At 41.4% G+C, this 24,494-nt stretch overlaps 2 protein-coding genes across 2 annotated transcripts in view; both read left to right on the forward strand.

Annotated features, from left to right (window-relative positions):
• FRG1 (FSHD region gene 1) overlaps positions 1-15,971 on the forward strand; it is a 24,556-nt gene extending 8,585 nt beyond the window's left edge. Inside the window, exons 3-9 of the mRNA XM_025385581.1 lie at positions 3,654-3,779; positions 4,572-4,629; positions 6,843-6,957; positions 9,226-9,330; positions 13,493-13,584; positions 14,578-14,688; positions 15,860-15,971. Of these exons, the coding sequence (XP_025241366.1) occupies positions 3,654-3,779; positions 4,572-4,629; positions 6,843-6,957; positions 9,226-9,330; positions 13,493-13,584; positions 14,578-14,688; positions 15,860-15,896 (644 nt within the window). The 3' untranslated portion in view covers positions 15,897-15,971. The remainder of the gene's footprint in view (positions 1-3,653; positions 3,780-4,571; positions 4,630-6,842; positions 6,958-9,225; positions 9,331-13,492; positions 13,585-14,577; positions 14,689-15,859) is intronic.
• A 3,130-nt stretch (positions 15,972-19,101) lies between these two features.
• DUX4 (double homeobox 4) lies at positions 19,102-22,228 on the forward strand. The gene is given in 5 exon segments (XM_025384851.1): positions 19,102-19,118; positions 21,490-21,854; positions 21,857-21,907; positions 21,910-22,092; positions 22,095-22,228. Coding segments are annotated over 5 exon segments (750 nt in total).
• Positions 22,229-24,494: the final 2,266 nt, after the last annotated feature.

Here is a 24,494-nt window from a genome sequence, read left to right on the forward strand (position 1 = left end):
AAAAAAAAAAAAAAAAAAAAAAAAAAAAAAAAGGAGGCCCTCAGCACAGAAGCCCTGGATTAGTCAGAAGGTGAGGGGAGCTGTCACACGGCCTTGGTGCTGGAGTGAGGGTGCCCTGGTCATGTCTCATCAGCCATGACACTGGTGCATCGAGCCTTTGTTTTTTTTTTTTTTTCTTTTTTTTTTTTTGGTTTTTTTTTTTTTTTTTTGAGACAGGCTCTTGCTTTGTTGCTCAGGCTGGAGTGCAGTGACGTTATCATGGCTCAGTGCACCCTCGACCTCACGGGCTCACGCAGTCCTCTCACCTCAGACTCCTGAGTAGCTGGGACCACAGGCTTGTACCACCACAATCGCTAATTTCTTAATTTTTTTGTAGAGATGGGGATGTCCTTTTGTTGCCTAGGCTGATATTGAACTCCTGGGCTTAAGTGATTCTCCTGCTTCCACCTCTCAAAGCGCTGGGATTATAGGCATGCCAGACATGTAAACATCCTAAACTATGTGAAAATATGCGAAAAGCTTTGTTACGCATTGTGAGACAACACAGCGGGGTATTTGACCATCTGCCTAAGGTTTAAAAGGAAATAACTTCAGGCCTGTGTCTAAATAGCAAGTAATGTTTTAGAGCGGATTCTCAAATTCAGCTTAGGCATCTGCAGCATATACACAGCTTGAGCTGTGACCTGACGTAGAGACAGGAGCTTGAGCTGTGACCTGACGTAGAGACAGGCAACTTCCATGCCCACTGTTCTGAGGGTCCACTGCTCTTTCACAGCTGAAACCCCCAGAGTGGCACTGATGAGTATTATGTTATGTTACTTTAGTCGTTAAACGTACAAGCATACTTCTGAGGGTTGAAGGTAGGCCACTTGCAGAAAATAGGCAGAATAGCTCACATTTAATTCTTGATGATACTATGTTTAGCTTTCTTATTCTTTGAAATCCCATTGAGAAAAAATACTGGCATCTGCTCAAAGTAATTTCTTTTTCAGTTCACAATATTATAAGTAATGTTACTGTATCATTTCCTTACTTGGACAGAGTGTGAAAATTTTGAGGAGCTTGTCTGCCAGAAATTTCTTCTTCATTTGCAAAACATTAATGAGATACTATATTTAAATGATTTTAATATTAAGTGTACTTGATCAACGTGGCATAGAACATACAAAATAAATAAAATGAGTTTAAAATCATTAACTATTACATTTATAAGAAAGACTTGCTAATCATAACACTGTTCATAATGATTCTGAATAAAGCATTATTTTATTGAAAACAATTGTAGCTATAAAACAACTCAGGCATCTAAATTGCTCATTACTTGTATTGCTTTCTAATCATCTTTGGCTGAAATTTTAATTTTGATTTTCTTTTTCTCCATTGGTTTTGTGTGTGTGTGGTGGTAAAATATACAGAATATAGGATTTGCCAGTTTTTCTATTTTTAAGTATACACTTCAGTGGCATTTAAATACATGCACCGTTTTACCTTCCCACCAGCATTGCATCGGGTTTCAGTTTCTCCACATACTGCCCAACATTTGTTTTTCTGGTTTTCTTGGTTTTTGTTTTTGTTTGTTTTATTGATACTAGCTGTTCTCATGGGTGTGAAGTGGTATTGTATTGTGGTTTTGATTTACATTTCCCTGGTGACTAGTGATGCTGATCATCTTTTCAAGTGCTCATTGGCCATTTGGAGCAATGTCTGTGTACGTCCTTTGCCCAATTTTGAATTGTGATATTTGTCTTTTTGAAGTTCTCTATATAGTCTGGATATTAATTCCTTCTAACGTATGCAGTTTACAAATATTTTCTCCATTCTCTGGGTTGCCTTTTACTCTGTTGACAGTGGTTCTTGATGCACGAAAGGTTTTAATTCTGATGAAGTCCAGTTTGTATGTGTTTTCCTTTGTTCCTGTGCCTTTGATGTTCTATGTAAGAAATAATTGCCAAATTCATGGTCATGAAGCTTTTCCCATTTTCTTCTAAAAGGTTTCTAACTTCAGCTCTTACATTTAGGTCTTTGGTCTATTTTAAGTTACTTTTTGTATTTGGTGCTAGGTAAGGGTCCAACTTCATTTTAGCTAAAATTTTATGTATTTTAAAATTTATTATGAAAAGCATGAAATGTTTAGTTGAATAGAAAATTTTGTGCAGTGGAATTAACTGAATCTTTAAAACCTTTTTATTATGGAAATATCCAAACTAATCCATACATAGAAGAATATGAGTCCCCCATGTGCCCAGGGCCCAGCATTAATTGTCAGTATTTTGCCAATCTCATTTCATTTACACACACACCCACACACACATTTTTTCCTAGAAATTTTAAGTAAAATCACAGATGATATGTCATTTTACCCATAAGTATGTAAATGTGCATGTCTTAACATGGTATGTCTTTCTCTCATCATCTGTTTTGTTCTTTTATACGTTATACTGTGTCATTATCAGACCTTGTAAAATGAACAAGAATTCCTTAATATGTCATATCCAGTTAATGATTGACTTATTTCTGCTCTAGCTAAAGTACAATTTAGGAGGGGGTTTGAGGATATTTTTTAACATTAAGATATAAACTTTTATAACAACTGCTTAACTAATTGTTCCTAGGGTCTAACATTTCTGTTGGCAAATTGGAAATTAGTGTACATAGACATAGATTCTGCTCATTTTGCTTTCAATCTAAAATCATAGTTAAGATTACTGGCCAGGCGCAGTGGCTCACACCTGTAATCCCAGCACTTTGGGAGGCCGAGGCAGGTGGCTCACGAGGTCAGGAGTTCAAGACCAGCCTGGCCGAGATGGGGAAACCCCGTCTCTACTAAAATACAGAAAAATTATCCAGGCATGGTGGCGGGTACCTGTAGCCCCAGCTACTCAGGAAGCTGAGGCAGAGAATTGTTTGAACCTGGGAGGCGGAGGTCGCAGCAAGCCAAGATTATGCCACTGCACTCCAGCCTGGGTGACAGAACGAGACTCCGTCTCAAAAAAAAAAAAAGATTACTGTGCTAGAAAGTCTTCCTGTAGGGGCATTTGTAAGAAATATTATGATGGGCATTGCCTGGAAAGCAGGCATGAATAGATGGCTGGGGTCTATCATGAGAGAGACCGTTCTCTGTGTATCACTTTGTACCTTCACATGTTGCCTTTTGTTTTGTTTTGGTCTTTTTTTGAGACAGGACCTTGCTCTGTCACTAAGGCTAGAGTGCAGTGGCGAGATCGTAGCTCACCATAACCGTGAACTCCTGGGCTCAAGTAATCCTCTTTCCCCAGCTCCCCGAGTAGCTGGGATTACAGGCATGCACCCCCATGCCTGGCTGTATGTTGCTATTTTGTATTTTAAAAATCTATTCCTGACTGTACTGGTAGTCGCATGAATCTGTGCACATACATGCAAACAAGTACATGTAAAACTGGTGAAATCTGAATAGAGTTCATGGATTATACCAATATCAATTTCCTGATTCTGACAGTATGATACTTATGCGAGATGTCATCATTGAGACAAAGTGAGTAAGGGATATGTGAGATCTTTGTATTATTTCTTACAACTGCAAAATAAAAAGTTTTTAAAACTAAGTTATAATAACACAAAAAGAACTCTGTGTCAAAACTAAGATACAAAGTTTAAATATTGATTTTATTTTTTAGGAATCTGGTGGACAGTAACAAACTTTGGTGAAATTTCAGGAACCATAGCCATTGAAATGGATAAGGGAACCTATATACACGCACTCGACAATGGCCTTTTTACCCTGGGAGCTCCACACAAAGAAGGTTTGTGTCTGGAAGGGAAGAGGCTGCCACAAGTGTAGGTTTTAGGACATTCATTCACTTAGGCCAAACTCTAACTAGTTTCAGACATTTTCCAAAGGAAATTTTTCCAAAATTTTCCAAATTTTCCATTGCATTTGACTCTTCCATTTTTTTTCTTCCTTAATATTTACCAGCCATTGGCAAGTCCCTCTTTCTAATATAAGCATTTGAAAACATTCTGTATAGTTTCAGAAGAGTATCTCTGGAAATCAAAACAACATGAATAATTAAAATAGTAAGTGTAAAGAAAAAAGAAAACCTACTTGAGTCAAAATGTTTGAATTTCTTTTTTATTCAAACCTATTGCCAAAACTAACCTCGGTGTGGGTAACAGTTTGAAGTTTCCTCATTTTCTTTAGCCCGTTAGAGAAAGCACTAATGAGATACGAAGTAATTAGAAGATAAAAAGCAGTATCATTTGGTCAGCAGGGCCATCCCTTGAATAAATGAAAGCATTTAGTTTTTTAAATAAGTGCTTATTTATGACTGTATTTTAAAATATAATGAGAAGATATCTCAGAAGTTATTAAATAAGCATTATGTTAGCCTGTCCTACTCCATATGTAAAATTAGCACTGTAGTTAAAAGAAGGTAAAATAGATCTTGATTCCAAAGATGCAGTATTACAGTGACATCAGCATATCTGAATATTCTTACATTTAATTGCAGAAGAAAATAGCCACATTTTTTAAAGCAAAATGATGTATGTATAGCAAATGTCAAATTTATTTTCAAATGTTTTTTCTCCAATAGTTGATGAGGGCCCTAGTCCCCCAGAGCAGTTGACGGCTGTCAAATTATCTGATTCCAGGTGAGCTTATGTTGTAATATAATTAGTAACCAGTTATTTTAAAAATTTAATTGTATTCATTAAAAATTTTAGTGTCTGTCTTAAGCCCACAGAGTAATTTTGATATAAAAAACAAAATAACTTTTTTGAAAAGTAGATTTTGTGATCTACTTTTAGTGGATTTCCTGTCAATATATAATGCTAGGCTGGAAAAAAAAAATATGTAAAAAAATGAAGATTAATAATTTCACACACCAAATAAGATAGATTAAAAAAGAAATCAAACAGTACAAAACCTGGTTCACTGTTGCTATGATAGTTAAACTCACTGTAGGGAAGTACAAAGACAAACAGGAAGACTAAAAAAAGGAGTATTGTTGAAACCAGCAGAGAATGTTACAGAATCATAGTGACCAGAAGAATATTTTTACTCACTATTTTTACAGTCATTTTATAAAGTAACCTTTGTTATTCTCACCTTGTGCAGAAGTATAGAATGATTCTTTGGGTAGAAGATACTGAAAGTGAATTTGCATATTTTAGTAATTGGTTAGATCAATGTGATAATGATTTCTGTTATATAATCATTAACATATGAAGGAGTAAAAGTCAATTCTGGCATCCCAGGAGATTCTCGGTAAGGTAAAAGACTAGAAATCAGAATTTTAAAAAATCACATTAAGATGATTATTTTTATACTTTCTTTGAAAGTCTGGTAAGTGTGGTGAAAGATAAAGAATAAAAGCAGAGGAAGAAAAAATTCAATAGTTTTAAACTGCTTTACAATTATTAAAAAAAAGGATTGTAGGGCCGGGCGTGGTGGCTCAAGCCTGTAATCCCAGCACTTTGGGAGGCCGAGACGGGCGGATCACAAGGTCAGGAGATCGAGACCATCCTGGCTAACATGGTGAAACCCCGTCTCTACTAAAAAATACAAAAACCTAGCCGGGCGAGGTGGCGGGCGCCTGTAGTCCCAGCTACTCAGGAGGCTGAGGCAGGAGAATGGCGTGAACCCGGGAGGCGGAGCTTGCAGTGAGCTGAGATCCGGCCACTGCGCTCCAGGCTGGGCGACAAAGCAAGACTCTGTCTCAACAAAAAAAAAAAAAAAAAAAGGATTGTAAAGAAAATTAACTGACAAGTGAGGAAAATATTTGCAACAATCTTAATAGACAGTGGGTTCTTACTCTTCATATGTATCTTGTACAGAATTCATAGCCCTGATGACCCCAGTAGAAAAACTGCAAACAATCAGATCTCAATGGAAAAATGGACAAGGGACATAACCAGATAATCTAAAAACTAAAAAGGAAAGGAAAAGAAAAACAATTGTTATTCTAGTTAAATACTAAAATGCAAAGTAATAGGATACTGTTTTTTCCATATCAGGTTTTCAAGTATTTTTTTAAAGTCATAATGCTTAAAAAAAAATCCGTGATACAAAACATACTCTTTTAATTTGAAGTAAGAATGTAAATTGAAACAGCATTTTCTGGAAAACAGTTTGATGACATAAGAACTTTATACTCTTCGATCCAGTTATTTCTAGGAATTTTTTCTGAGGATAAATCAGTTTTATGTACAGAATAGATGTAAATAGAACTATTTATAATAACAGAAAAAGTAAGTTTTAATAATTTATTGTTGAACTTTATGACTAAAGAAGTGTAAGTGAAGAATGATGAATTTGGAAAATATTTGTTATGTAATATATAAGTATAATGTTTATATTTAAAAAGCAAAATACAAAACTGTAAATTTAAAACTGCACTGTCCAATATGGCAGCAACTAGTCACATGTAGCTTTTTTTTTTTTTTTTTAAGGCACAGAGTCTCTCTCTGTCACCCAGATTGGAGTGCAGTGGTGTGATCATAGCTCACTATAACCTCAAATTTCTGTACTCAAGCAACCCTCCTGTGTCAGCCTCCCCAGTAGCTGTGCACGCCAGCATGCCCAGCTAATTTTTTAAATTTTTTGTAGAGATGGGGTCTCACTGTGTTGTCCAGGCTGATCTTGAACTTCTTGCCTCAAGCAATTCTCCCATTGGCTTCCCAAAGCACAGAGATTACAGGAGTGAGTCACCACTCAGCCACATGCAGCTTTTGAACGCTTGGGATATGTCCAGCCTGAAAGTTTAGATATGTACACACCCACACACATACACATGTCCTGTTTTGATGTTCTATAATTAATTTCCTCTCTGTTTTTAACTTTTATCTATCTTCTTAATGTACAGAATTGCCCTGAAATCTGGCTATGGAAAGTATCTTGGTATCAATTCAGATGGGCTTGTTGTTGGGCGTTCAGATGCAATTGGACCAAGAGAACAATGGGAACCAGTCTTTCAAAATGTAAGTGCTGTTACTGTTTATAAAAACTTCCTGTCAGTGTAACAGAAAGTCTGTAACAATCATAATATATTTAAAAAGAAAAAGTAGGATGCAATAGTATAATACATTAAATTGGAGTCAATCAATAGGAACATAGAGCCTTAAAGAGATCTCAAAATATAGTGCAACAAAAACAGCATTAGTACTTTTGCCCACAGTTATTTCTCTGTACCCTACTGCCTAGATATGGATCTCATTTCCGTTAAAGAACCAGTCAATTTTAAGTCTCAGAGTAGGAAAACAGAATAGTTCCTAAGTACCTTCTTTGTAGCAGAAATCATGGATGCTTTCAGAAACATTAGAGACTGTAAGCAAACACTGGAGCAAGCTAAGACCAAGTTGTGACAATTTGTGCATAAAATAAATAATAATAGTTCATTGAAGTAAATTATCTCTAAAGGACTTTCAGTTCATAAGCTTCAAATAGTGTACGAAAAGATAGTTTTAATATAAAAGGAGAAAAAAGATAATATACTAATTCTTAATTTTAGTAAGTAGACAGTTGTAGTATATGGATGTTTTGTTAAATCTTTGTTGGTACAGAATACATAATTTCCTTTCTCTGTTTGTGTAAGAAGTAAAGATTGAACAAAAGTATGTGAGTGCTAAACAGTCTTTAAAAAGTAGGTAACTATATCAAAACCAGTAAGGACCAGTGGGCACAAGCAAGTGGAAGATAAGCTCAGCCTTTGAGTAGTGCTTTGGTGGTATACAATCAGGAACTGAAAACAGGAACTCAGCAGTGTTTTCTAAGGCGACAAATTAAACAGACATCCCCCCAGAAAGAGGTAATCACTTAGACTAATTTCCTCATCCCCTGGGATAAAATCTTAAGTCAGTGCCTTGAAAACTATTTTGACCCAACCCATTGAGAAATGCATTTTTACATTGCAGCCCAGCACACACATATGTATAACTGAAGCAAGAGCTGTACTTAACAATACTTGTTCATGTGTTATGCAGCTTGATATTTCTTATTCTCTTTTACCCCTTCCTCTGTGTGTCTGTGTGTATTCCCTTTTCTTTTTCCCCCCAATACCATTCATGAACCACTACATTGATTTCATGACCCACTAATGTGTTGCAACCCCTTTGAGATGATCCTACGAGTTATGATGAGATACTTCTAATAAAAGTTACACCAGTAGAAAAGGCCAATATATCGTAAGGCCAGGATGATGAGCGAGATAGTTCTAATAATACAACACTTTAGGAAAGTTCATTTCATTTTATTTTTAGGAAGGACACTAAGTTTCAAAAATTTAAATGAAAGAGGGTCTTAAAACTCTATTGCAAAAAGACTCAGGTGAATAATCTGCGGCACAGGTTTAAATCGCCTTAGACCACAGCAGCATGTTCCAGGGCTCAGCAGGCGCCATCCAAATGAGAGACCACCAGCCCTTGCGACCTTGACCAAGAAATTAAATCCATGTTATCAGCACTTTTTAACTGGATGTGATATAAGTTATATCACATATTATATATATATATTTATATTAAATATATACATATTTTATAATCATTGTATTTGTAAATATTTTGTCTAAATGTTACGGTATTCCAAGTTTTCCAAAAGAATCAACCAAATACAAGTTATAAATAAACATTGCATTTGTTAAGGGAATCAAGCTAACCAAATTTATAACCCAGATTTAGATACACAAGATCAGTTTTTAAAGTTTTGTTTAATAGAAAGCAGTGTAATACATCAAACATTAAACAACTAAAAAAGCATATGAATATTTATTTTCACACACAAAAGCCCCTCAGACATTGATTCTTAAATTCAAAACACTAAAGACATTGTATATGCCTTTTTGTGTTTTCTAATTGTGAGTAAAATAAATTTTACTTAAAATGCTAATATTTGAACAAAGTGTGCATTCATAATTCTGTTCTTGTCTTTAAAGTCAATTTTTCAAACTGAACTAAATCAGTTAAATCACCGTAGATGTTTTAGAAAGGAAGCAATCCTTCATCTAATTAGAATTTCGTCCTACTAGGAAGATACACTAAGAATGTTTATTGTGGTAATATTTGAATAGTAAAATAATAGGTGATTTTGGTTTCCTTTTCTGCATGTTCTTGTATTATATTTTTCAGGTTTTCTCTGAGTTCTTTTCTGTGATTTTTAAATCAGGGAGGAAAAATTAATTCAATCTAAACACAACGTTTCTTCTACAAGAAGTGTCCTCATGACTCTCTATTTTGTTATTTTGTTTCACTTAGGGGAAAATGGCTTTATTGGCTTCAAATAGCTGCTTTATTAGATGCAATGAAGCTGGGGACATAGAAGCAAAAAGTAAGACAGCAGGAGAAGAAGAAATGATCAAGGTAATTACGACATTTTATACAGATGACCACATTCACACATGCAATGTGACTATCTCTTTAAAATGTTAAATCATCATTTACTGTCACTTTAAAGATTTAGTTAATAGCTTTTTATAATGTGGTGTTTCAAATGGACTCATTTTTTATTATAAATCCCATAATTGGTGGCTTGTTTATACAATGTGATAGAGAAATCAGTGCATCTAGGAGCTACCTTGCCGTTATCTCCATGGATTACTATCTTTTTTTGAGTAGTTCTACATGATCTTTTTAGGCTTTCATTTTCTTGTTTTCTTGCTTGTATTTTAAAATCTAATTTTTAAAATAGATGATATGTACACGTGGTTCAACATTTTTTTTTTTTTTTTTTTTTTTTTTTTTGAGACGGAGTCTCGAGCTGTGTCACCCAGGCTGGAGTGCAGTGGCGCGATCTCGGCTCACTGCAAGCTCTGCCTCCCAGGTTCAGGCCATTCTCCTGCCTCAGCCTCCGAGTAGCTGGGACTACAGGCGCCCGCCACCACGCCCGGCTAGTTTTTTTGTATTTTTAGTAGAGACGGGGTTTCACCATGTTAGCCAGGATGGTCTCGATCTCCTGACCTCGTGATCCGCCCGCCTCGGCCTCCCAAAGTGCTGGGATTACAGGCTTGAGCCACCGCGCCCGGCTCAACATTTTTAAATAAAAACGTATGAAGACATCTGCCTGCCATATGTCTTACTCACCTGTGTCCCAGCTCCGGTTCCTATCTCTTTCCCTTTGTTTTGTTTTTTTATAGCCTCCTAAAATTTCTTTATGAACACATGAATATGTTTATAATTTTCAACTGTTTTACACTAAAGTTTGCCTCCTCTATAGTCTTCTAGACTTTGATTTTTTTTTCCTTAAAACTGTGTCTTGGAGAGTTTTCGACTATTAGTTTGAACGTAGAAAGTTTTCTCTTTTTCTTGCTTTTCCTTTCTTTCTCTCTCTTTTTTAACAGCCACATAATATTCATTTTAGGGATGTACCTTAATTTGTTTAGTCTCTTTTTTTTTTTTTTTTTTTGAGACGGAGTCTGGCTCTGTCGCCCGGGCTGGAGTGCAGTGGCCGGATCTCAGCTCACTGCAAGCTCCACCCCCCGGGTTTACGCCATTCTCCTGCCTCAGCCTCCCGAGTAGCTGGGACTACAGGCGCCCGCCACCTCGCCCGGCTAGTTTTTTGTATTTTTTAGTAGAGACGGGGTTTCACCGTGTTCGCCAGGATGGTCTCGATCTCCTGACCTCGTGATCCGCCCGTCTCGGCCTCCCAAAGTGCTGGGATTACAGGCTTGAGCCACCGCGCCCGGCCTGTTTAGTCTCTTATAGATGGAAATGTAGGCTATTTCCAGTCTTTTGCTCATATACACAGTGCTGTAGTACAAAACATTGAATATGCATCCATTTGTAGATGGGCGGGTGGACCTGAAGATAAATTTCCAGACGCAGAATTACCAGGTCAGGGGTATATGCATTTGTATTTACGTAATGCTTGAGCTTCCGTGATGAAAATCACTCCATGAAACATAAAAAATCATAGCAGAACCTCTGGGGCTTTAGCCCTCACATTTTAAAAATATTTTTATTAATAGTACCAGTCTTCTTTGCATTAGGAAAAACATGAATCACATAAAACATGATTTTCATTTTATTTTTACAATTTGTATGTGTCAGTAAGCTGGAAATAAAAGTTCCTTATTCCAGGCTAAATTCCCTCATCTGTAGTCAGATGCGTTATCCATTGCACCAGGCACTGGCCTGTTTCCTCCCTAATCCTACTCTTTGTTTTATATCATTGTAAAAGTTACACAGACATCTTCATATCAAGGTGAAATTCTAAATAATACTGTTAATATAACCTAGATAAATTAGGTAGTTAGCTGGAATTTGATGAAAACATTTAAGGCTTAATTTTTTAGACTCAGCAAAAGCCAGTGATCTTTAATGATAAACATATATGTATCTAAAGAATAACTCCCTCCTTCTTGACACATGGTTTTTCTGTTCCTTGGCATTCCTTCCCGGTAGTGAGCATCCTGAACCTTGCTTTGTTTGTCTCTGTCGGGAATCACAGGTTGCATCTAGTCTGACCCAGATTTGCTCTTTGCTCTGTGACGCATTGTGGGGGCCGGAGTGGAAGGCTCTAAGAGATGGGGGAAATGCCTTTTCTAAAATGCCCTTCGTTCTTAGAGCATAAAAATTTATGTTACATTTTTCTCTACTACCAGTGTAATTTAAAAGCATCTGTCAAATGTCTGTACGTGCTTCCTGTTAGATTTCCGGTCATATGTTTGATTTCTTTTTACAATAGTCTTGATTTCAAATAATTTCAAATCTAAAGCTCAAACAATTTCAATCTAAAATGTAGGTATTATTATTAGAGAAGTGAAGTGTTAGTTATATTTTTTCATTGCATATACCTGGCACATGCGTTGTAGTCTCGAATCTCCATAATGCTCCTGTGAGGTGGATGTGAGCTCAGCCTTACAGACAGGAAGACAGCCTCTGACCCTCCTTACATCCTTGTGGTTTTTGTCAGTCAGTTCATGGAAATCACATAGCGATTTCAGGGTGTGGTAAAGACAGGATGTGTACCCAGGCCCAGCTGACTCCTATGTAGAGGACTATGCTCCCAAACGAGGCATTCCTGATAAGTCCTGCTCTTGCAAACGAAGCAGGGCATTCCTTCCGTGCAAACAGGGAGGACAAAGGAGCCAGCTGCTAACAGCAGACCCTGGGGGCTTGTTTATATGTAAACATCTTGAAAATCCAGAAAGTTAGGGAAAGGTCAGAAAAACAACAATGTGTCTTGTGACTTGGCAACATTCCACAAATGACTGTATAAAATAAAGCAGAGTGTGCCATTCGAGGCGGCCGCCATGTTTGTCTTGTCTTGTGTTGTCTTGTGTGTTCATTCCTTTGTTTAGGAAACACGCGGACCCCAACACTCCTAAGCTACTCAATATTTCATAGCGCATTGCTTCTGAGGGAACAGGTCATTGGGGAAATGCAGATGGGTTTGTGACTTACCTTTAATTTTATTTATTTATATTTTATTGTATCATGTTTATTTTTCATCTGGATATTATCACAAAAGTGTTATTGAAGGCAACAATTGCAAATATATGTGCAGTGCTTTGCACTTATACAAAGAGACAAAGATACTTATACAAAGATTGTGTGTTTCACTATTTAAAGCAGTTTTCAGATGAAATGCAAAGTTCTCTGGGTCTCTGGTTAGTCAAGTACCTGGAAGCTCTGAACAGTGATTATTTAGGACTCTTTTCCTTTACCATTTAATTGCAGGCTCTCCTAATCTCTGTCAGCCATTCACCTTTATGACCTTGCCTTATCTACCAGAACACAGATCCCTCTTACTAAAGGCAGCATTGTGTTACAGGCCCTAGCAGGGAATGTTTTCAGGTCTTCTGGGACCCTCTAATCAAAACTGTCACAAAGATGTCATTGGCACAAACACGTTGTTTGTCATCACTTTCTAAGCAGTCCTAGAATTGGACTCTGGCCACAGAGATCCTTAGGAGACATGAGTCCTTACCTCTGCCAATTGCCTGTTCTGTGGGCGATCCTAATTGTTGAATGCAGATCAGTTAACTTATGACATGTGATAGTAAATATCTATCCAAACTTTGGAGGATATAAGAAGTTAGTAAAAGAGGTGGGTTCCAATTAATTAAAAACAAGTTGTGTAGTGTTAAAAGTTTTAATACATTTGGTAATAGTCTGTGTGACGTAAAATAGTAATCTTAAGCTTTCAATCTGATCAGATGAACGCTTGTCTGCTAGGGATAATTTGATCCTAGTGTATTCACTTGGAGGACAAAATTAAATTAGTTAATGATTGCTTTATTGCCTAGCAGGATCTGATGTGTAAAATGTTTTTGAAATAATTTTGTCTGTAGTGTTTCTGACCCAAGGGCTGCGGAGGAAGCACGTGGTAGCAGTTACTCATATAGATTATATATGTGAAGTAAAAACACATAGCCAAAACCTGCCTTTTTCTGAATATAGCTGATCAGTTAATTTTTTCTTCTGCATAGGAAATCATCTTGAATGTTCTTATGTGATACGTAAAGTGGGGAAGATGGGAGATAAACATATAACCCATTGGATTCTCTTTTCCAATATCTAGATTAGATCCTGTGCTGAAAGAGAAACCAAGAAAAAAGATGACATTCCAGAAGAAGACAAAGGAAATGTAAAACAGTGTGAAATCAATTATGTGTATGTGTTCTTTTCCTTTTAGACCTACAGATTTGACAGTGAAGTGCTTCTCAAAGTGCTTTCAAAATACATTACCTAATTAGTTGGGGATGGTGGTGCATGCCTGTAGGCCAAGCTACTTGGGAGGCTGAGACAGGAGGATTGTTTGAGCCCAGGAGTCCAAGGCTGCAGTGAGCTCTGATAACCACTACATTCCAGCCTGGGTGACGGAGCAAGACCCTCTCTGACAAAATTAAATTAAAACTGATGGACAAGAAGAGGCAACACAATGTAGCCTCTGGGACAGAACCCTGAGCTCAATGCTGTTCTCAAGGCTTCAGTTTTCCTAATCATCATACCAGCTCTCAAAGCTAACGTCATGCGGGTTAGTCCGTCTCCCTGTTCATTCACAGAACGGGTGTGATGCCAGTCAAAGGCTGTGCTATGGCCAGGACACGGGGGACTCCAGCCGGCATGCCCTAATAGAAGTGGGGCCTTGTGGTTCTTCCCAGTCAATGAGTGGCCCTCCTTTTGAGGGGTCATGGAGGTCATCTTTGTGGTTGAGAAGCTCCAGCTTATTAAAAAAATACAATTAGACTTTTTTTTTCCCCCTTCCCCAAGAGGAGTCTCGCTCTGTTGCCCAGACTGGAGTGCAGTGGCGTGATCTCGGCTCATCGCAGCCTTCGCCTCCCAGGTTCATGTGATTCTCCTGCCTCAGCCTCCTGAGTAACTGGGACTACAGGCACGTGCCACTATGCTCAGCTAATTTTTATATTTTTAGTAGAGATGGGGTTTCACCATATTGAACAGGCTGTTATCAAACTCCTGACCTCAAGTGATCTGCCTGCCTTGGCCTCCCAAAGTGCTGGGATTGCAGGCATGAGCCACTGCCCCTGGCCTACAATTAGACTTTTTTAATAAGTGAAAAAGAAATTAACAGTATTTATAAATGTAATAGTAAATATGTATAATCAGAGTTTGAGGTATTTTTCAATGAAGACATTTTCTTTGCAGAAAGAAATTTCAGAGCTTCCAAGACCACAAACTTAAAATAAGTAAAGAAGACAGTAAAATTCTTAAAAAGGCTCGGAAAGATGGATTTTTGCATGAGACGCTTCTGGACAGGTAGCTCTTTATTTACTTATTTCCACTATTTTCAGTAGCCAATAGAAATGGCATGTAGAAAACCTATGTTCTCTTAAATTACTATAGTTTTCACATTTTTGTCTTTATTTCTAATTTATGAATGTGGCAATGTTACTTAGAGAGGACATCATAAGTTTGGGAAAAGACTGTCAAGAAAGAATATCTAAAAATTATAACCGATTCTAAGTATATACTTTAAGAAATTCAGGTGTGACTGTATCTACTTCATAAATTTATCATTATCTTTTTATAACTGTTGGAACCAGAGTTAGAAAGAAGCAGTTTGACTAATGTAAAAATTATGTGGATTCTGTTAGAGTAGTTCAGGTTCCTTAAAATAAGAATAGATCAGCTAAAAATTTAAAAGCTAAACAAGTGAAATTGAAGCAGTTTTATTGTAAGATTTGGAAGAGTGCAGGATGTTTATCATAGCACATTATTAATATTTATTACTCTTCCAATGTGGGTAAGTAATGTCCTAGATTTACAACGTAGGAAAACAGGCAGAGATGTTTAGCTGTGAGTGTCCAAGTATAAATCAATTAAGTGCCAGATTTTGATAATCACCAGCCGCTCATTGAAGTCCTATGTTGCAAAGTTACTCTTACCCTTTTTTTACATTTCTTGATAAGGCAATGTTTAATTACATATTTCCTGTTAACTAGCTGGTAGAGTTCATACCTAAAGTCAGTACATAATGTTAAGAATTTTTTCCAGCTGAGCAAATGAATACGTATCTAGATGGAAGAAATCAAGAAGAGGATATAAAATACAATCAGGATGTGGACTCTAAAACGGAATAAGCTCTGTGTCCTGTAACTTTTATCACTTCTAATAAGACAGCATTCTCACCATGTTGAATAGAAATTTAGAGCACTCTTAAATTCCAGAATAATTAAAATTGCTATTGTGGATTGAAAAAGCCCTTAGGCAACGTTTATTGACTGTTAGGAAATAACTGTTACAAGATTAGAATCCATTTTTTATAGAAACCAAATTTAAAAGTATACATATTTTAATATAAGTGTTGCGGTAATATAATAACCAAAATTGATCACACAGTTTTAAAGCTTTTTATATTTAGCAGCAGTTGAATATATATGGCATGCTTTACACAGATTAATTTTATTACTTTTCTTTGCTTAAACAGGAGAGCCAAATTGAAAGCCGACAGATACTGCAAATGACTGGAATTTTTGTTTGTGCTTTATCTTTTTGTGTTTTTTTCTGAATAAAATATTCAGAGGAAATGCTTTTAAAGAGTTCTTGAGTTGTTGTGAAATTATTGTTTAACTAGTAACTAGTTTAACCAGGATTAAACAAGCTTAATCAAGATTCTTCATGGATGTACTTTTTAGCTAACTAGAATTTTTCGCATGGAAATGAAACCTATAGTACACACTTAGTGTACCACAGAATTTTTTTCTGGATTTCCTGTCCTGAAGCATGCAGTGTACTAGAAACCAATTCTTCCTGCACTGCTTGTGGAATCTGTCTTACTGGATCATAATCTTACTTTACTTTATACAATAGATGCCTGATCAGTGCCTTTAATAGGAAGTTAGAAATTCCCAATCCAATCAACAAGGCTTTGATTCTGCCTCGGAAGTCCTACCCAGATCACAGACAGTCCAAATGTCAGAACTAGGGGGCCGGGCGGAGAGGACAAATCATCTGTTAGGGAGTGGGACCGAAAGTGGAAACATTACAAAAGAGCAAGTAGGCTCAGAACAGAGGGGAGAGTAGTGCTGGGGAAACTCCCTACAGAGGACGGGTTGGCCACAGTGGATATGTATGGGATGCTTTTGTCCTTGTGGGCTGGAATGGAAGCTGAAGAAGTTCAAACTCTTAAGTGTTGCTTAGGTCTGCTTTGTTGAAGCCTGTCTCTTTCAGTGTTCCTAAACACAATATTCCTGTGGCATCTAATCCCAGTGAGTGCTCCACATCCAGGCTGTGGATCAGATGTCACGGGAAATTCTGTCTCAGGTTGGTTCAAGGATCTGGATGTTGTCAAAAGTCCACGTTGTGTGTTGGCCTATCCTTAAAGACCCTATCTAGTTCTAGCCTTTCAGTTCCATCAGTCACCACATCTAGAGTTACATGGCATCTGTACAAGCTCGGTAGCTGAGGCACGGGATCAGGCCTAGAAAGGAGCTTTTGGAGCGTTTGTTGTAGGTCTAGCTCCAGCTTGGCCCTCCAGTTCCGATAGCTGCACTTTGTCTCATCTTGGGTTCTGATCCTTGGATTGGGAACAAAGTAACTACTATGATCCCGCAAAGTGGTGGTTCCTGTTCCCAACTGGTGACTATTTTGCCTCCCAGGGGACATTTTTGGTTTTCACATCAGGGATACGGTGTTAGAGGGTAGAGGCTAGGGATGCTGCGAAGCATGTGGCAAAATCCTGTTCCACCCAGAACGCTAATAGTGCCAAGGTTATGCAGCCTTCCCACCCAAGGGCTTGGTCTATTCCTTGCTTTTGCCAGCTCCCTAACCCTGAAACAACAGTTCAAATTTATCTGCATAAGCGTCTCCGAGGGACCTGCACGTTTCCAATGTCAACTGCTGAGACCCATCTGTGGAGACGCAGGCTTAGCAGGTCTCCAATGTCAACCGCCCAGACCATCCGTGGAGACGCGGGCTTAGCAGGTCTCCAATGTCGACTGCTGAGACCCATCCATGGAGACGCAGGCTTAGCAGGTCTAGGACTGGGCTCCACATTTGCATGTGAACAAGTACTCCAGGTCATTCCGAAGCAAGTGATACAAAGTACACATTGAGGATCACTGCCTTCACGAGACTGAATCTTGCCTCCCACTTGGTATCTGAGACCATCTGCCTGCTGACTGGTTTTCCTGGCACAAACATTCTGCTTGCAGGCACAGTGTGTTCTTGGACTCCATGTCACCTCGTTCACCCTCATGTTCCCTCGGTTCCTGACCCCAGTCCAGCGAGCAGAACTAATTACAGATCTTGACAACAGAAGATACAGATTTAAAATAATACATTGCCTTTTCCCGCGGACTTTATCCACTAGTGAAGGAGGACAAGTGGACAAATAGAGAGGGTAGGTGGGGTCTCCATCCCTGTTTCTCCCATTCTGCTTTATACAAACCCCAGCTAGACCGCTGGGAGAGCAACAGAGGTTAAAAATGACTGCATCTAAATATTGTCATCTGGTCCACTCTTCTTCCATCTTGAACACAAGGATATAATGAGTTTTGTTTAAAGCAGTACTGAAACCAAGATAAACTCTGGCTTAGCCCCTGACAGATCAGCCTAGTAATCATATCAAAACCAAGATTACCTAAAAGCACTAACCAAAGGAAAAGCTCCCACACTCCAACCTATGACTGCTCACATTTTTCAGATTGAATAATTTCAATTGTATTTTAGGTTCATTGACTCTTTACCACCTCCAAGCTGCTCCTGAAGACAACTGATTATTATTTTTTAACTTGGAAAACTTTCACTTCTAGAATTTCCACTTGAGCCTTTGTTACTGTAGTTTTTCTTCTCTGCTATGATTTCCTATCCATTTATTATAAGGGTTTTTGGGGTTTTGATTTTAGTAAGAATTATAATAACTACTTTAAAAATCCACACTAATTCCAACATCTGGATCATCTTGAGGTCAGTCTACATTAGTTGCCTTTTTCTTTGAATACGTTTAATATAAATTAGTATAAATGAATGTAACTAGTGATTAAAATAAATTAATGTGTTTGGCTCCACGTTTCTGTCTTCTGCCTTCTGTCACTGATGTTTTATTCCTATCCTTGTTGTTTTCTATACTTTATTTTATTATGTCTTTTTCTGTCTTGCGATTTGAAAACTATATGACATATTGTAATGTTTTAATTTTTCTAATTTTTTGCTTTTAATTTTAACTAATTTTATTTTTAGAGAAGTGCAGGTTCACAGCTAAACAGAGCAGAGAGTACAGACTTCCCATACGTCCCTTTCCCCACACACAGCCTCCCCACCACAGCTTCCTGCCTCACACAGCGCACCTGTGACAACCAGGACCTACCTTGACCCTTCATTGTTGCTCAAAGCTTACAGAGCACATTCACGTTTCCTCTTCACATTGTATGTTCTGAGTCTTAACAAAAGTATAATGGTGACAGGATATTACTCACTGCTAACAGGAAATGATCTGTCAAGCCACAAAACAATATAAGGAGGAAACGTAAATGCATATTGCTAAGAGAAGAAGCCAATCCGAAAAGTCTACATACTGCTCGATTCCAATTATATGACGTTCCAGAAACGGTGAAACTGTGGGAACAGTAGAAACATCAGTGGTTGCCATGAACCAAGGGGAAGGAAGACAAGGAAACACAGAGCACAGAGAATCTTCACGGCAGTAAAACCATTCTGTATGATACTATAATGGTAGACATACATTTGTAAAAATCTACCTTAACTTTTAATCTTTTAAATTATGGTGTTTTTTTGTTGTTTTGTTTTTTGTGTTTTGTTTTTCTGATGGAGTCTTGCTCTGTTGCCAGGCTGGAGTGCAGTGGCATGATCTCGGCTCACTGCAACATCTGCCTCCTGGGTTCAAGCGATTCTCCTGCCTCAGCTTCTGAGTAGCTGGATCTACAGGTGCCCACCACTGTGCCCAGGTTAGTAGAGACTGGGTTCACCATCTTGGCCAGGCTGGTCTCGAACTGCTGACCTCGTGATCCATCTGCCTCAGCCTCCCAAAGTGCTGGGATTACAGGCGTGAGCCACCGCGCCTGGCCGTTTTTCTTTTAAAAACTGCAGACAAGCTGGGTGCGGTGGCTCAAGCCTGTAATGGCTGCACTTTGGGAGGTTGAAGTGACTGGGTTGCTTGAGCCCAGGAGTTCAAGACCAGCGGGGCAACATAGTGAGACCCCATCTCTAAAAAAAAAAAATCATTAAAAAAAATAGCCAGGCATAGTGCTGCATGTGTGTAGTCCCAGCTACTCCGGAGGCTGTGGTAGAAAAATCACTTGACCCAGCAGTTTGAGGGTGCAGTGTGTTATGATCACGCCACTGCACTCTGGCCTGGGCGACAGAGCGAAACCCCATCTGAAAACAAAGAACAACCAAAAACCTACAAGCACCCCTCAGAGATAGTGTGGGTTTGGTTCCAGACCACTGCAATAAGTCAAATCTTACAATCAAGTTAGTCGCACAAACATTTTATTTCCCAGTGCTTATAAAAGTTATGCTTAAACTATATTGTCGTCTAATGACTAATAATTATTAATTAATTAGTAATTAATAGCATGTCTAAAAAGTATGCACATAACTTAAAATACCTAATTGCTAAAAAATACTAATGAATATCTGAGCCTTACCAAGTCATAATGTTTTTGCTGGTGGGGATCTTGCCTCTGTATTGACGGCTGCTGACTGATCAGTGTGGGAGTTGCTGAAGGTTGCCCGTGTCAATTTCTTAAAATAAAACAATTTCTTAAGAAATTGCCCGTGTCAATTTCTTAAAATAAAACAATGAAGTTCGTTCCTTTTACAAAAGATTTCCCTGTAGCATATGATGCTGTTTGACAGCATTTCATCCACAGTAGAACTTCCTTCAAAACTGGAGTCAACCCTCTCGAACCCTGCTGCTGCTTTCTCAACCAGGTTTATGGAATATCCTAAATCCTTTGCTGTCATTTCAGCAATGTTCATAGCATCTCCACTTGGAGTAGGTTCCATCTCAAGAAAATATTTTCTTTTCTCATCCATAAGAAGCAACTACCCATTTGTTCAAGTTTTATCATGAGTTTACAGCAATTTCATCTCATCTTAAGGTTCTAATTCTAATTCTAGTCTTGCGATTTCTACCGCATCTGCAGGGACTTCCTCCACTGACATCCTGAGCCCTCAAAGTCATCCAGGAGGGCTGGAATCAACTTCTTCCAAACTCCTGTTAATGTTGATATTTCAGCCTCCTCCCATCAATCACAAATGTCCTTAATGGCATTTAAGGATTGCCATTAAGGACATTTGTAATTCACGGGAGGAGGCTGAAATATCATGAAAGGATTAACGGTGAATCCTTTCCAAAAGGTTTTCAATTAAGCTTATCCAGATTCATCAAAGAAATCACTGTCTGTGACAGCTACACCTTTACAAAATGCATTTATTATTTAATACTAAGACCTGAAAGTCAAAACCACTCCTCGATCCACTCCTTGATCCACAGGCTGAAGGGTAGATGTTGTATTAGCAGCCATGAAAATAACATTAATTTCCAAGTACATCTCCATCTAAGCTTCTGGGTAGCTAGGTGAATTGTCAATAAGCAGCAATCTTTTTTTCCTTTTTTCTTTTCTTCTTCTTTTTTTTTTTGTTCTTAGTCTCGCTCTGTCGCCCAGGCTGGAGTGCAGTGCGCGATCTCGGCTCACTGCAAACTCCGCCTCCAGGGTTCACGCCTTTCTCCTGCCTCGGCGGCGTCTAGAGTAGCTGGGAATACAGGCGCCGCCACCACGCCCGGCTAATTTTTAAAAATATTTTTAGTAGAGACGGGGTTTCACCGTGTTAGCCAGGATGGTCTCCATCTCCTGACCTCATGATCGCCCACCTCGGCCTCCCAAAGTGCTGGGATTACAGGCGTGAGCCGTGCGCTCTGCCCATCCTTTGAAGTTTTGAAGCCAAGCGTTGACTTCTCTCTAGCGATGAAAATTCTACATCTTCACTAAGCTTAATCATTTCCAGCTCTGGACTTAAAGTGAGAGACGTGCAATTCTTCCTTTCATTTGAGCTCTTTGAGGCCACTGTGGTTATTAATTGACACCCCAACAGGTGTCACCCTCCTTCCTCCTCTATCGAGTTCACCCACACCGGGGCGCGGGGAACTGGGCTTCCCGCACCCCACATGCCCTGCGCGCCTGGGGCTCTCCCACAGGGGGCTTTCGTGAGCCAGGGAGCAGGGGCCGTCGCCCTGCTTCAGCCCAGCCAGGCTGCGCAGGCAGAAGGAATCTTCCAACCTGCCCCGGCACGCGGGGATTTTGCTGCCCTGGCTGCTGTGGAAGTGGGGTTCTCCCACCCTCCGACTCCTCGGTGGCCTCCGCACCCCAACAAATGACAGGAAGACCAGGACCCGCAGCACAGCAGCCTGCTGGGCGCGTGCTCAGTGGGACAGCCTGGGTCCGCTCGAGCTGAGTCACAGACCAAGGTGTGCTGGCGCCACCCACGTCCCAGCGGAATCGCTGGTGGGGCTGGAGCCCTAGGTCGCCAGGATGGCGTGGGAACCCGAAGACGGGGCAGCTCCACCTCCGGAGCCCGCGACCCCGGAGGCCTCCGCGTGTCAGGCACAGATGCAAGCCATCCGGGCGCCCTCCCAACCGCTCCAAGAGCCTCAGCGCTACTCTGCACTCCCCTCCAGCCTGTTAGATGAATTCCTGTCGCAGAGTTTCAGCAAACGGCACAACCTTTCCTAGATCCGGCGCCACTGGGGCAGCTGAAGAACGTGGAAGAGCCCGCTCCGCTGGAACCACCCCTCAACCAGGAGGCACACCGGGCTCTGCTGGAGGAGCTTTAGGACGCGGGGTTGGGACGGGGTGGGGGCAGGGCTGCGGCCTCTCGTTCGTAGTGAACCTCTGGCTGGGTATGGAGAAGCGTCTCTTTCCTTCCAGCTGACCTGTCTAGGATCCCTGAGTTCCAGGTCCGGCGAGAGACTCTACTCAGAGGAGGGCTGTCATTCTTTCCTGAGCATCCCTGGGATCCCAGAGCCTGTCCAGGTACCGGGAGGTGGACTGTCTACTGCTCATGCGCGGGTTTGCAGGCAGCCGGCTAGGCTTCCCAGGCGGAGCTTTCATCCCATCTCCCCGGCCCGCCCCGCGTTCTTCAGTGTGTTGGGCGGAGACCTCCATCCCAGGAAACACTGGCCCGCACAGCCGCCAGGCCTGCGCTCCTTTCCGTGTCTCGCCACCTCTGCCTCCCCCGGCCACCGTCACTCGCCTACCTGTGCATCACCTTGGGGAGCCTGACAGCTAAATGCAGACCCGAGACCCCGCGCAAACCGGGGTGCTGCCCTTTCTACGCGGGAGGGGACGCAGGCAGAGATGGGGAGAGGAACGGAGACAGGGAGGGAGCGATGGAGGGAGGAAAGAACGGATGGACGGAGGGACCTGAGACGGGACGGAGGGATAGAGGGACGGAGGGAGGAAAGGAGGAACTGAGGGAGGGACGGAGGGAAACACGGAGGGAGGGAGCAAGAGACAGAGAGGAAGGCAGAGAGAAAAGCCGTCTTCTGCCTCCAGGACCGGCAGGACCTTGGACTCCGGGAAAATGTCGGGTGCCCAGTGCAGGCTGAGTGCTCGGCCCACAGCCGCGTCGGCCTGCGGGGCGCTCACCCGCCCTCCGAATGGCCAGCCCGGGTCACTTCATCCTGGAGCAATTCAGACAATTCCGTCTCTCAAGGAATGAGCGAATTGCCCAGAGAGCAATGAGCCGAGACTCCGGTGGTCGTCCGTTTTCCATCCACATGGTTCACAGATGACATAGCCCCAGACTGAGCTTGCAACAGAGCGCGAGGCGGATAGTCCCGTCCACACAGGAGTCGCACTCAGGCCGCCTGAAGCGTGGTTTCGTGGTTTCGGGTTCCACGTTCCTTTGCCCTCTGCAAGGGGGCCTGTTGCTCGCGTGTCTCCGGCCCCAGAAAGTCTGATCATGTTGACTGTTTCCCGAGCTCTGTGGGGACCCAGAAACCTCCAGAGAAGCGTGGAAAAGCAGCACCGTGTCCGCGCTCTCCTTTCCAGTTTCCAAACCGGCCACAGTGGAGACTCCCCGTGTTGCAGGAAACAGGAATCCCTTGTCAGGCCGTGATGCCTCCATCCCCTGCCCAGGCTCCGGGCTCTCCGGGCGGCCTCCCTTTCGCAGACGCTCCAGGCCTTCCCTGACTCTCAGCTCCGGATCTTCCAACACATCGGGCCGGCTCAGGACGGGGTGTCAGGGCCCGGGGCTCGCGGTCCTGGGATCCCCTCCGGTGCTCCGCCTTGCCGCGGAAACATTGTTTTGGTTCCCTCGCCGCCCCTCCTGCAAGGCCCCCTCTTGCCCCACCCACCCAGAGCCTCCAGGGCCGCCCAGGGGCGAACAGCCGGCCCAGCCCCGCGGGCCCTTTTTCTCCCAAAGCCCACACCGTTGCCGCTTGTCCCGACGAGGACCCGGCCGTGGCCGACGGGGCGGGAAGGCTCTGCTTTGCCCCGCGCTGGCACTAGAGCCCCGGCAGCCTGATCCCGGGAAAGAGGGGCTGACGGACACCCGGACACACCCACCACCGCGAGCAAACCCACCCCGACACACACAGATACACACGGGCGCACGCGCGGGCACACACGCACGGACACACAAAGACACACACGGACACATGGACACACGGACACACGGACATACAGACAAAGACACAGACACAGCTTGAAAGAGAGCACGGGAGACGGGGATGGAGAGAGAGAAACGGAGAGAGAGAGGGAGGGGGTGAGCGAGACAGAAGGTGACAGCAGAGCGCGAGGTGGAGAGGGAAGGAGAGAAAGGGAGAGGGTGAGGGAGCTGGAGAGCGAGAGCGACAGAGCCTTGGAGAGGGAGGCTCTGCTCGGGTAGACACCGTCCCTTTGAGCCGGCCAGGGTAGGGTGGAGGGTGCTTGGGCCGGGCTAGAACACGGGGGGCAGGGCCCCCCATGCGGGAAAATCAACGGAGCCCTGAGATGTGTTTTTTCTTGGATTCGTCGGTTGCTTTGGGGGTGCGTGTCACAGGGTCCTTCCTTTGTTTGCTTCTCCCTGCCCTCTTGCTGCAGTGGACCCCGAAATTT

This window comes from Theropithecus gelada, chromosome 5 (genome assembly GCF_003255815.1).
Source record: "Theropithecus gelada isolate Dixy chromosome 5, Tgel_1.0, whole genome shotgun sequence".
Classification (NCBI taxonomy): Eukaryota; Metazoa; Chordata; class Mammalia; order Primates; family Cercopithecidae; genus Theropithecus; species Theropithecus gelada.